The 13,109-nt window shown below is 46.1% G+C and overlaps 1 protein-coding gene across 19 annotated transcripts in view; it reads left to right on the forward strand.

The window, feature by feature from the left end:
- LOC146870056 (retinoblastoma-binding protein 5) overlaps positions 1-13,109 on the forward strand; it is a 529,113-nt gene that overhangs the window by 304,260 nt on the left and 211,744 nt on the right. For 11 of the 19 annotated variants that reach the window (XR_014968878.1, XM_085627556.1, XM_085627588.1 and 8 more), the window contains 2 exons: positions 8,272-8,341; positions 11,349-11,578. Coding sequence is in view for 16 of the 19 variants with exons in the window: in XM_085627556.1 (XP_085483682.1) it covers positions 8,272-8,341; positions 11,349-11,578 (300 nt within the window). In the remaining 3 variants the exon portion in view is untranslated. Of the gene's footprint in view, positions 1-8,271; positions 8,342-11,344; positions 11,579-13,109 lie in introns of all 19 variants that reach the window. The other 8 variants (XR_014968866.1, XR_014968858.1, XM_085627459.1 and 5 more) reach the window with 1 other exon arrangement.

A 13,109-nucleotide genomic window follows, 5' to 3' on the forward strand; every position in this document is an offset into this window, starting at 1 on the left:
CTTCCATTGAGCGCCCGAAGGCTCAAAAGCACCCTGCACCCAGCCGCCCGAGTGGCCCTGGCGGTGCACTCTCTACACTAACCTACGTCCCCACTTGCCCTGAGTAAGTGACCAGGAGCCCAGCTCCCACAGCCGCGTGGCTTGCCAGACAGCAGCCACCAACCAAGGCCCTCCTATCCCTCATAGGATAACATTGGGCCTAACTCTCTCTGCACCCGGCCGTCCTGAAACCGCTGAGGGTGAACCAACTGTACCTACCTGACACTGGGGTACCCCTGTGTCTATGCCCGGAATTCCAACTCTGCCAGTCGGGTACTTACCCTTAAACCGCTAACTTCATTTTCCTCATAGGGTAACATTGACTGGCTTTTTCTTGAAAAATCTTCTGTGTGTGAACTTTTCAAAACTGCAAATATTCACAAAAAATCAGCCAAGTGACAAAAACGAATTTACTCACCTGCTCTTAGGTGAGCTCCCAGTGCTGGATCTTGGTGCCCAGCCCTGACTCTGAAAAGTGCCCACAACTGTACTTACCTCTAACTCATTTTTCTTCCATAGGAAACCATTGTCTGCTTTTCTGTGAAATTTCTTCTAAGTGTCTATTTTTGCAAAATTGGAATATTCTTTTAAAATCGTACCATTTCTGCAAACTAAATTACTTACCTGTTTCTGATAAGGACCCCAGTCCTGGGTCTAGGTACCCAGTCCTGGATTACTAAAGTAACGATAAAGTACTCTACCTGCAATTTGAATTTCTTGCCATAGAGATCCATTGAATCTTTTCTTTGAAATATTTTCTAAGTGCTAACTTTTGAAATAGCTAAATATTATTTAAAAATCATTACAGTTATTAAGTCGACTTTCATCACTTGATTCTGAGTACTGACCCAGAGCTGGATCTAGGAGCCAGACCTGGAATTTCAAAAGTAATCTGAAAAGTAATTTATTACAAGATAACCTGAATTTACCATTGAGCTCAATGCATTGTTATGTTTAGGAAATAGGATTGTTTATTGCAACCAACTGTGACTGTTTACAAAAATCCATTGCTTATTGCAAAAGTATTTATATTCAATCTCTCATTCTGAGAAAAGTATATTTTTATTCCCTTTGTGGTTCTAAAAATAAAACAAGCATATATTTTATATATATAAACCATTGGCCTAGAGTTCAGTTATTGAGTGTGTGAAACCATTTGCTGACTGAGTGTGTACAATAAATGCTTTACACTGTCCTCTGGTACTGCCTTACTGCTCGACCAAGCTACCACTTTTGAGAGTAAGGTCATACCTAACTTTGACCTCTATCAGCCTCTGGGGGACTGTGGACTCTGTACACCCTGTACCCATTAGGGAACAGTATATACAGAGCCACTTTCTCACAGCACAGGGCTCCTGCTCCTGTGCCCACACCATGGGCATAAGGCACCCAGCCAGAGGGGTGACTGACATATGCCTTGGCAGTGTGGGTGTTTGGGCATGGCACACAGATGTGTGCCATGTCGACTCTTCATTTTGTCCTGCACCCAGACACTCAGCCTGCAAAGGCAGTGTGTGTGTGTAAGGGTACAGGGCCCCTAAGGGTGGCACAATGAGTGCTGCAGCCCTTAGGGGTCTTCCCTGGTCACAAGGCCCTGGGTACCTAGGGTACCATTTACTAGGGGCTGAAATGTGGCCAGGGTTTGCCAATTTGGAGTGTGTTTTAAGGAAGGAACATAGGCCCTGGGCACCTGATTGGCAGGAGTCCAGGGTACATTCAGTCAAAGTACATTCAGCAATTTAGCAAAAAGTGGGGGCATACCATGCAAGAAAGAGGGCACTTTCTCACACTTGCCATTTGATGGGTTCGGTTTGTTTGGCAAAAAGGCAGATGCTGCTCTTGAACGTATTAAGGAGAGCAAGGCAACGGCTAAGTCTCTGGGCCTTCAGTCCCAGTCAAGGGGGTCTTTTAAAAGGTACAGAGGTTTCGGAAGGGCATCCTTTCGTTCCTACAGGCAGACCCAACAGCAGCAGCAGCAAGGCTCTTTGTCTAAAGGATACAGAGGTAGAATCAGGGGTCGCTCACGTGGCAATCAGCTCCCCTCCTCTTCAGCCCCTCCCACCACGGCAAAGCAGCCCTAGATCCGCCATTCTGGATCATGTTTGTCCTGTGGGGGGCCGGCTTACCCATTTTCTACAAGATTGGGAATCTGTAACTACAGATCTTTGGGTTCTAGATCTTGTAGAAAATGGGTACGCCTTTCCCTTTCGGGAATTCCCTCCAAATTACCCTCCTTGTCAAGGGGTTTGCTCGGAGAACCACGGTCTTCTCCTACAGGAGGAAGTCCTGAAGTTACTACAGAAAGGTGCGATAGAGGTGGTTCCAGAGCAGGAGAGGGGTCAGGGATGCTACTCCCGGTATTTCCTGATTCCGAAAAAGGACGGCAGATTGCGTCCGATATTGGACCTCAGGATCTTGAATCTTTATCTGAAGCAAGAGAAGTTCAAGATGCTCACCCTTGCGCAGGTTCTTCAAGCGCTGAATCAGGAGGACTGGATGGTGTTAATCGACTTGCAGGATGCGTATTTCCACATCCCCATCCTGAAGTCGAACAGGAAGTATCTCCGGTTTACGGTAGGGTTGCAACATTATCAGTTTGCGGTCCTTCCGTTTGGTCTTACTACTGCACCCCGAGTCTTCACGAAGGTGATGGCAGTGGTGGCAGCCCAACTCAGAAGGTCGGGGATTTCCGTTTTCCCCTATCTGGACGAATGGCTGGTCAAAGCGGAGTCGCCAGAGAAGGTGCTACATCATATGCAGGATACAACTCAGCTGTTGTTCAAATTGGGATTTTCGATAAACGTGCCCAAATCTCACCTGGTGCCCTCTCAGCGCAACCTGTTCATAGGTGCGGTACTGGACACTACTGTGTGTCGAGCATTCCCTCCGCCTCAAAGGATTCTCGACATACAGGAAATGATTCCTCTATTTTGCGATGGAGCGGTCATTCCAGTCCTGAAGGTCCTTCGCCTGCTCGGTCTGTTTGCTTCCTGCATTCTGTTGGTCAACCATGCACGCTGGCACATGAGGGCGCTCCATTGGTGCCTCCGCAGGCAGTGGTATCAGCACAAAGGAGATCTCAGGGAGTCTGTGAGGATATCCAGAGAAGCTGCAGCGGATCTGTCTTGGTGGAGCGTGGAGGGCAATCTGTCCCAAGGAAAGCCCTTCCATCTACCTCCATCGGTGGCCACAGTGATATCGGACGCATCCACTTTAGGGTGGGGTGCGCATCTGGGGGATCTGGAGATCAAGGGTCTTTGGTCTCCAGAGGAAAGGTTGCTTCACATCAACCTTCTAGAATTGCGGGCGATTCGTTTAGCACTCAAGGCCTTCCTCCCTTCACTTCGCGGTCAGTCTGTTCATGTCCTAACGGACAACACTACCGCGATGTGGTATGTCAACAAGCAGGGAGGAGTGGGGTCTCTTTGTCTCTGCAGAGAGGCCCTGCGTCTATGGTCCTGGGCTCAGGACCATCAGATTTGTCTGATGGCAAATCATCTGGCCGGGGTGCTGAACGTGCGTGCGGACAGTCTCAGTCGGCAGTTCTCCGACGACCACGAGTGGAGGCTCCATCCGGAGGTGGTTCGTCACGTCTTTCGGATGTGGGGGAGTCCTCGAGAATGCTCACTGCCAGTTATTCTGCAGTCTCCAGTATCCGATGCAGGGAGCGTTGGGGGATGCGTTTCAGTTGAGTTGGGGCTCACGACTCCTTTACGCGTTTCCTCCCATACCCTTGATTCCTCGGGTTCTGAGGAAGATTCGCCAAGACCGGGCCCAAGTCCTATTGATCGCCCCGGATTGGCCAAGAAGGGTGTGGTATTCAGATCTTCTCCACCTCTCCTCATGCCCTCTGCTCCGTCTCCCTCTCAGGGCAGACCTCTTCTCACAATCGGAGGGGCAGGTTCTACACCCCCACCTCCAGAGCTTACACCTTCATGCCTGGAGATTGAACGGGGCAACCTGAACTCTTTTTCTCTCCCATCTGATGTGGTAGATGTAATTTTGTCTGCCAGACGTCATTCCACCAAATCTATCTATTCCTATAAGTGGTCTAAATTTGTTCTCTGGTGTGGAGAGAAGTCAATTGATCCTTTGAAGGCTCGTTTATCTGACATTCTGCAGTTTGCCCTTTCTCTAGCTCAGCAAGGCTTTGCTGTGGCTACTGTAAAAGGATACTTATCGGCTTTGTCGGCTTTCCTTTGCTTGCCGGATCAGCCATCATTATTCAAATCACCTATTGTTCTTCGTTTTCTTAAGGGCCTCACAAACAGGTTTCCTCCTACTCCCTTTATTGTGCCTCAATGGGACTTAAACCTTGTCTTGACTTAACTTATGGGTTCTCCCTTCGAGCCCTTACACAAGTGTCCCTTGAGACTGTTGTCTTTTAAGACTGTTTTTCTCATTGCAATCACCTCGGCAAGGAGGGTAAGTGAGCTTCAAGCTCTAAGTTCAAAACCCCCGTTCTTGACCATTCATGCTGAAAGAATGGTACTCAGGACCAGGGCTGCATTTCTGCCTAAAGTGGTAACTCCCTTCCACCTGGGGCAGTCCATTACCCTTCCTACCTTCTATCCTCCCCCTCACCATTCCAAGGAGCAGGAGAGACTTCACCGCTTGGACCCTAAGAGGGCGGTGAGCTTCTATCTGGACAGGACTAAAGACTTCAGAGTTGATGACCAGCTCTTCGTGGGCTTTGTTGGCTGCAGGAAAGGTCGAGCGGTGCACAAGCGCACCCTTTCCAGATGGATTGTCTTGTGCATCAAGATATGCTACTCTTTGGATGGTAAGGAACCTCCAGAGGGTTTAAGGGCTCATTCCACTAGAGCAAAGTCTTCCACTTCTGCTTTGTCTAGGGGCGTTCCTGTGGAGGACATTTGTAGGGCGGCAACTTGGGCCTCCCTTCACACCTTCGCAAAACATTATTGCTTAGACACCGAGGTGAGGAGGGACGGACACTTTGCACGTTCCGTCCTTCAGGACTTTCTGGTATAGAGGGGTGGACACCCTCCTCCAGGAGTGGGACTGCTGTGGGAATCTATTCACAAGGTGAGGAATCCACTGGCTGATGTATCCATCAGAAGAACAAGTTACTTACCTTCGGTAACGCTTTTTCTGGTGGATACAGTATCTGCCTGTGGATTCCTCACTGACCCACCCGCCTCCCCGTTGTCCATCCTTCTATACCTGTAATTCTGTTAATGGGGTTTCAAAATGTGTTTTGTTACTGTCAAAGGCATTGAGTTATTTCTTTTGCCTTTCTACTTATTCTCCACACTGTGGGTGCTGCTTTGTATATTATGTACTGTGTATATATTGCTGTCAGTCCGTCCGTGTGCCTCGAAGGCACGGAAAAAAGGGCGGAACTGACGTCATCACGCCGACGAGGTCTTCTTATGGAGCCGGTGACGTCCGCGGAGTCGCGAGCGGAGCCGTGTCTGTGTGACGTCGTCTTCGACCTCATCGGCGTGGACTGCTACAAAGTTTCCGAATGTGGCTGGCGCAGGGGATATTCACAAGGTGAGGAATCCACAGGCAGATACTGTATCCACCAGAAAAAGCGTTACCGATGGTAAGTAACTTGTTCGTCGGTCTTCGAGCGAGAGTTGGTGACTACCAGTGAACCATTTGGCCAGTAAATATCTTATTGCAAGCCACCACAATTTTTCTTGCTGCTAGCCACAAGCTCCCCTACTCTTAGTGCCCCATAGAATGCCAGGGAGAAAGCTACCCTGAAAAGGTAGTGACCTGCACACTTTCCCTAGGCTGCCAAAGATATTTGCCAGTATTTTGGTGTATATGGGGTGCCTGGAATCTAGTCTGGCCCCCTCCACTCCCTGCCAGCCTAGTAGCACACGTTGTACCAGGAAAACCTTAATCCCATTCGTATGCCCTAGCATTTTTGCAAAAAAGAAAACCGCTGCGGTGTGTTGCCTGTTGTACAACACTGGTCAACCTTCACTTCTCAAGAACTCACGAAATGCAGTTACTGAGTTAGGCGAAAAACAACTCCCCCACCCCATTGCTTCCTTGAAACTTGCGATATGAGTAATATACACCCTCATAGGCACGCCTCTTCCTGGAAGCTAAGCTGGAAGCCACGATGTCTCGTAGGCTGGGGCACTAAACCGTCAAAGTTTTTCCAGGAACGGTGAAGGGAAATCTGCTGCTTCCGGCTGGTGGTACCTAATGGCCTGCATAGTAAAAACGAGACAGAGCATCTGCTGGATTGTTCAATACACCAGGCACAGGTTTGGATTGAAATATGAAATTCAGCCTCAAACAAAGTAATATCATTTCCTTCAATAGTCTCAAAATCATCTTGCACTTGGCTGCTTGTTGATTTATGCATTCCACTACAGTCATGCTATCTGACCAGAACACTACTGATCGATTGAGAAACTGCTTTGGCCAAATTGTGAGGGCCTCCAGGATAGGGAAAAGTTCCAAGAACCCAATGCTCGCCATCAACCCAGTCTCTTGGCGGCCACTGTTGGCCACACCAAGATGCCCCAAGATGGTGCCGAAACCCACTCTGCCTGCAGAATCTGTTAACAAACCTAACTCCTTATTGGTCTTTGTGTGGCTTTGCTATATCACTGAACCATTGAAATCCTTAAAAAATGCCTCCCAGATTCTGATGTCCTGTCGCACTTCACTTGATAACCTAGTATAATGGTGTCTCGTCTTCAGACCAGACATGGCCTGCTCAATTGACATGGAGAATGAGTGGCCTATGGATAGGATACCCAAGGCAAAATTCAACTGTCCTACTACCACCTGTAACTGATGAAGTGTGACCTTCTTGGCCTCCAAAACTTCTTCTAATGTCTTTGAAAATGCCCTGACTTTCTCCTGGGGATGCCTGGACACGCCTGCCTTCAATTCCGAATCTATTCCAAAGAAGTCAATAGTTGTAGCTAGTCCACATGTCTTTGTCTGTGCTAGGGGTTCCCAAAACATTCCCATCAGTTCCTAAGAGGACTCCAAAGCCCTCCCATCCCACATCCTATCGTTCCTGGGGGACACAGAAACAGGAAATCATCCAAATAATGCAATACCTTTAGGTGCCCCGACCTCCGCCGGAATACCCACTCCAAGAAAGTACTAAACTTCTCAAAGTAAGCATAGGAGACCGAACAGCCCATGGTCCTACATTTGTTTAAGAATAAAGAGCCTTCCAATTGGAAATCAAGTAAATGGAGATCATTATGGTGCACTGGCAGCAGCTGAAAGCCAGATTATATGTCTGCCTTCTTTAGCGATGCACAAAGTCACAGCTCCTGGAGCATTGTTCACGCCTGATCTAAGGGAGGCGGATTTGACTGAACATAAAGCTCCATCAATAGCCTTGTTGACAGACTGACCTCTAGGCACTAACAAATTATGTATCAAGTGGTACTCCCTGTATCTTTCTTTAGAACCACCCATTAAGGGGAGCACACACATTTCTCCTGCAGGATGTATTTAAATCTAGCCGCAACCCTCCCCAGATTCCTTTCTTAAAGCATCTTATTCCTGGCAATTTTAAGATTAGCCCGAAGCGATTGCTTGTTTTTGCAATAATTCACAGCCCTTAGCTAGGATTCTGAAACCATACCTAAAACCGTCATACAATGCCTGTGCTGCTGCTGTGTTGCTCTTGAGTGTTGAACCATGTCACCATTGCCTGCCAATTAATCTGGGAGAGAGCCTTGATCAAAAGTGGGTGTTCAGTCTAACTTTCTATGTCCCCCCCCCCCTGATTTTTTTAAAAGTGTATTCTGGATGCAAAGATTGGCTGCAGACCAAATAGCAGTGTTTGAATTTGCATGTTCCCGTGGCTCTAGAACAGTTTTTCCTGTTAAAGTCCCAGCATGACACCCCCATATGAGTAGTTGCCCCTGAGATCGCCCGAAAGGGCTGGATTAGGCCAGAATCATGCTTTCGCAGCTTCATGAAGCTTACCCAAGTATTCACATCAATCTGATCCCATGCTAGGATGGGTCTAGTAGCCTTTATCCTCCTAAATTCCTTGACTCCCACCCTGAGTCACTCTGGTGTATATTGTACATAGTACTGCAGCGTATGCTTTTATTTATCCAACAAAATTCTGTGCTCTGACACCCATGGGGGTGGGGGAGCAAGTCCATACTATATAAAAACCCTCAACAAATAAAATACACAGCACCCTTGTACATACCCATGCTTTCCCTTGTAGGTTGGGTACACATAATTTCTTTATTTCATTTTCAGGTGGAGACGCAGCTGAGGACGAAGAGGTGGATGTTACCAGTGTGGATCCTATTGCTGCTTTTTGCAGCAGGTGAAAGAGCTAAGAATATTGTTGGGGAAACTTTTCAACTCAAACTCGACTCACCTGTACATTGGTAATACTTCCCTGCTCTGAGAGGCACACCACCCATAAAGTAACTCTTACTAGCTCTCAGATGCACCTCTTCCCCAGAGTTTGAAGCACACCTGACCCATTATAGTCTTTCCCATCTCTGAGAAGGACTCCTACACCGTAGCAATCCTTCCCATCTTTGAGAAGCACACCTGCTCCTTGGTAATCCTTCCCAGCCCTGTGAAGCAGGCCTGTCCACCGTAGCCCTTCGTTGCTCTAAGAAGTACACCTGGAGTATAGTAGCCCTTTCTAGCACGGAGAAGCACAATGACCATTTCAACCTGCCCACAACAGGTTTATCCCTTCTTTCATGGCTCTAAGAAGCGCACACAAGCCATTTAATCTGATCCATTCTGCAAAGTGCACTCAGACCATGGCAACCCTTCTAGGCTCTGAAAAGCACATCAATCCCATGGTGTTTCTTCACAGCTCTGAAAAGCTCACTTTACCATGGTCACCTTTCCAAGCTCTAAGAAGCACATCATCTCACACAGTAATAGTTGCCAGCTCTGAGACCCACACCCGCACCATGGCAACCATTTGAATCTCAGAAAAACTGATCTTCTCCGTATGGTAATCCTCCCAGTTCTGAGAAACATTCCTAAGCAATGTTATCCTTGCTCGTCAGAGTAACACTCATCCCTTCCTTCCTTAGCTGTGAGAAGAACACATGCCCATTTGCAGCCTTATTTTTCTCTGAGACGCATTCCAGCTTCTCAAAGCATTACCCTGCTCAATAATGCACACCTGCTGTGTGGTAGCTCTAGCTTCTAGACCATGGTTGCCTAACAGGTTAATTGTGAGCTACCAGTAACTCGCTGCTTCTCTCCCGGTAGCTCACAGTTTGCCTGTCAGCTGATTTGAAATTATGCAGCTGCCCTTTTCCAAAGGCAGCCCTTTGAAACAATGTACACCCCGTTCTGTGAGACCGGGGAAGCTCACATTGCATATTGCCCTCTTCAGAAAATGTTCTTTCTTTTTTACTTCTTTCTATTACTCCTTTCTTTAACCCCCATTCCTGGGATCTTTGTCTTCCTTTTATTTCTAGACTTTTTTCCCCATCTGTATTCACTTTTTCTCCCCTCTTTCTTACGTTTCCTCCTTTCTCACTCTTTCTATGTTTTGAGTTCTTCTGTTTTTTTCCTTCTCTCTTGTCTTTTCTTTTCTTTTCATTTCTGTTCTTGCTGATTTTCTCCCTACTTTTTTCTTTCTTCTCCCTTTTTACCTGTTATTCCTTATTTGTTTCGTTCCCGCTCTTTTTTTTCTTTTACTTTTTTTACTACTCAATACTTTCTAATTATTATTTGTTTATTTTCTTCTTCCTTGGCTGTCATTCTCCCCATTGTGTTTATTCTTGTTTCAACTTTTTTTCTTTTTCTGCTGCTCTATTGTTTGACTTCTTTCCACCTTCTTTCTTTCCTTTAATTCCTTTTTTTGTTTTTTGACTTTTTTCTTTTTCTTTCATTCTTCCATTTTTCTGCAGATTTCTTTTCTTTCTTGCTTTCTATTTTTCTGCTTGTTTGTTTTTTCTACTTCATTTCTCTTTCTTTCTTCATTAATTTCCATTTCTTTCATGTTCTTTCCTTTGCTCCTTTCCTGGTCATCCTTCTCTTTTTTTGCTTGTCTTCCCTTTTGTGATGAGGCTATTTATTGTAACAGTGTTGTAATGCTCACTGAAGCACAACTGGGGATACTAGAGTCAAGGTGTTTAAGTTGTGTATTCTTCCAGAATTCTTATGTTGGGCAGTGGCATTGGAATGTTTTCAATGATCTAAAGTAACTCTCCCTATAGGAAAGGTTGGAGATCCTTGTTCTAGACTGAAAGTTGGATAGACTTGATTCATTTTCTTAGCCTTGGGAAACACACCCAGCCCTTACTAATGCTACCTATCATCTTGGTCACCATCCCGGGGGTCATTGTGCTGTTAGGTAATCCTACACTGCCGACAGAAGTATGTTGCCCTCCCCAGCCTTCGCAGTACACCCTACCTTCGTAAACGTAACCAGTTTTGAGAAGCAGTCCCATCCCCTGTTAACCTTGCACATCCCTTTGCTAAATGTACCAAGCGTTGAGAACCCGCCCCACATCTTGGTTACTGTGTCGTATCTTCTAGCAGCACACCTCTCCATCTCCTTAGCAATGTTACACAGCTCAATCGTCCTTTGGCAGTGCTACCTAGCTCATCCAATTCTTGGTAACCATATCCAGTGCCTAGAACCACACCTTTCACTTGGTATTCCCACCCAGCTGACCTGGATCTGTACCCAGCAATGAGACAAACAACTGCCTCCCAGGAACTCAAAACCTCTCTGAGAAACACCCAAACCCATCCATAGTGACCAAATGCAAAACAGATCTTTTGGAGTGATTAGTATGTGATTGCCCAGGGATCAGATCCCTTAACGATTTGGTTTGCCCATTTTATCTACCTGTTCAAATCAGGATTCAGGTTAAGGTACTCCTAATTGCTCAGGAGGCAGTTTGGGAGAAAGGTATGCTTTTGCTCCATCTTAATAAAATGCTACTTAAGCTTCAGATCAGCGTCAGGCTTATTTCAGAGGCCAGGCTGTGGAATATCCCATCAGGAAAACTTAGAGAAGACAACTTAGTCAGTTTCCTCCTTCAAGACACATTTGTTTAAGGAGGACTACTTTTTGACCCATGCCCTCGCCACTACAACAGTCTATTGGCCTCTTACCCACACATCAAACAGGCCTTGTAAATAGATTATGGCACAGAAATATTCTTCATGGGTTTGAAAAGCTGTGCTCCTCGGCCTGACCATTGCCATGGGTGTTCTGCAGCTTGTCTTCTGAAATGGTGTCTTCTGACAAGATTCATACTTTGCCTGCAAGACTTGTGCCTTTTAGTTGACCGTAGTGTGAAGCGAGGACTTTACCCAAATTATTTTTGCGTATATTGTAGTGACGAGGAGCTGGAGGACCTAAAGTCCTTGCTCTACCTACCTATCGCCCCTGAGGTAGAGGATCCGGAGGAGAACCCCTATGGGCCACTGCCTGAGGCTGGTCAAGTGCCTGTCGGAGAGGAGGAAGTGGCCACAGATAAGAAGAGGCCAGTCTCAGTTGATGGTTCGCAGCCACCCAAAAAGAAGCCGAAAACAACTACTATTGAGCTAGATGGAGTGCCTAATGATGGTAAGTGCGTTCCACTTCAACCAAGATGAGCGTTGCCATCCAGGCTCTTAACAGCTGCCATGCCTTTCTTTTGCTAGATTGCTGTCGAGTCAACCTCCTTGTGTATGAGGAAAGCATGCACTTATGTAACTGGTTCTTTATTGTGAACTTATGCAGAACTTGACTTGCTGCTTAGTTTTGTACCTCTTCTCTGTGTGAAAGAATAGTGTCCATTGCTGTTGCTCATGTTGTAAGTGTTGTTTTGTGCGTCTCCTGCCTGTGTTGTACCTATTGTGTGGATGTGAAGCCTTTATTGCTAGTGTCTGTGTTCTACTTGTTCACTTTGTGTGAGGAAAGCTTCATCTGCTGCTAACTGCTACCGTTGAGTGTGTGAGAAGCTAACCCATGCAGTACTTGTTGCCTTTGTGGAACTATTCTAGATTCATATGCTGTGCGTCCCCTGTCATCTAATAGTTGGATTTGGAAAAAATATCTTGTTTGCTTGTCCGGATTCCTTTTGGTGTGACAATGTTGTCTAATGTCTGCAACACCTCTCCTCTCCACACTATAGATTGTAGTTTTTTGTTGTTTTATCCACTATCGAATTCAGAACCATGTGTATCGACAAGCCATAAGAGTTACTCTTTTCGGTGATTGGATACTTTCACTACCCCAACAAGTGTGGCTTTAGAAGTCAGGAACTTGGTGAATTTGGTATGCAGCCATTGGGACAGGGAAAAGTCTGAAACCTTATTTGTTGGTGACTGAGCATTTTCAATGCCTTGTTGGGCTTTATAATCTTTAGAGATTCATTGATCAAATTCCCTGGAGATCACTCATAGCCTAAAGAAGCACCAGGTCAATAAATAAGTGCTGCATTTTTTTTTTAAGTTCAGGAAAGGTTGTGTGTATTTTACATTATTATCTTCAAGCTGCAGATAGCAGGGCCTCATATTGAGCAGTGCTCTAAGCTTCATGACCCAGGGTGGGGCACAGAAGTGAAGAACTGAAACACTGAAGGATTTAACTCGTAAATAAAAGTCCTTGTCAGTTCAGTATTGAAGGGTGAGAACAAAATGGGGTTTCTGAAGGCTTTTAAATGGAAGGAAATTAAAATGAAGAGTTAACTTTATCATTAAGTTAACTCTTCCTTTTAATTTTCTCCCATTTAAAATATGTTTCCCATTTGCAAACAGCAGGCATCTTTTTCCCAGTGGCCAGAGGACACTGTGCCATATAAATATATGTTCGAGGCATATGAGCTGCAGATTACACACTATGCATAGATCGCCATCTGGTGTTGGGCCTGGATGTTTGCACTTGTTTTTGTCTTGGAAAGTCTTTGAAAGTCACGAGGTATGTGACTCCTCCTTTGGATCATAGTGCGCATGGGCATCGGCTCCATCCTCAGATTGTTTTTTTCCGCCATCGGGCTCGGATGTGTTCCTGCGTTCCAGTTTGGATCCGTTAACGGCTTTCTCTTTCGACGCGCAATCCTTCCCTTCTCGACGGTATTGTTTCGATCGCGTTTTCCCAATCCATGCGATCCTTC

This window comes from Triturus cristatus, chromosome 1_1 (genome assembly GCF_964204655.1).
Source record: "Triturus cristatus chromosome 1_1, aTriCri1.1, whole genome shotgun sequence".
In the NCBI taxonomy this organism is placed as follows: Eukaryota; Metazoa; Chordata; class Amphibia; order Caudata; family Salamandridae; genus Triturus; species Triturus cristatus.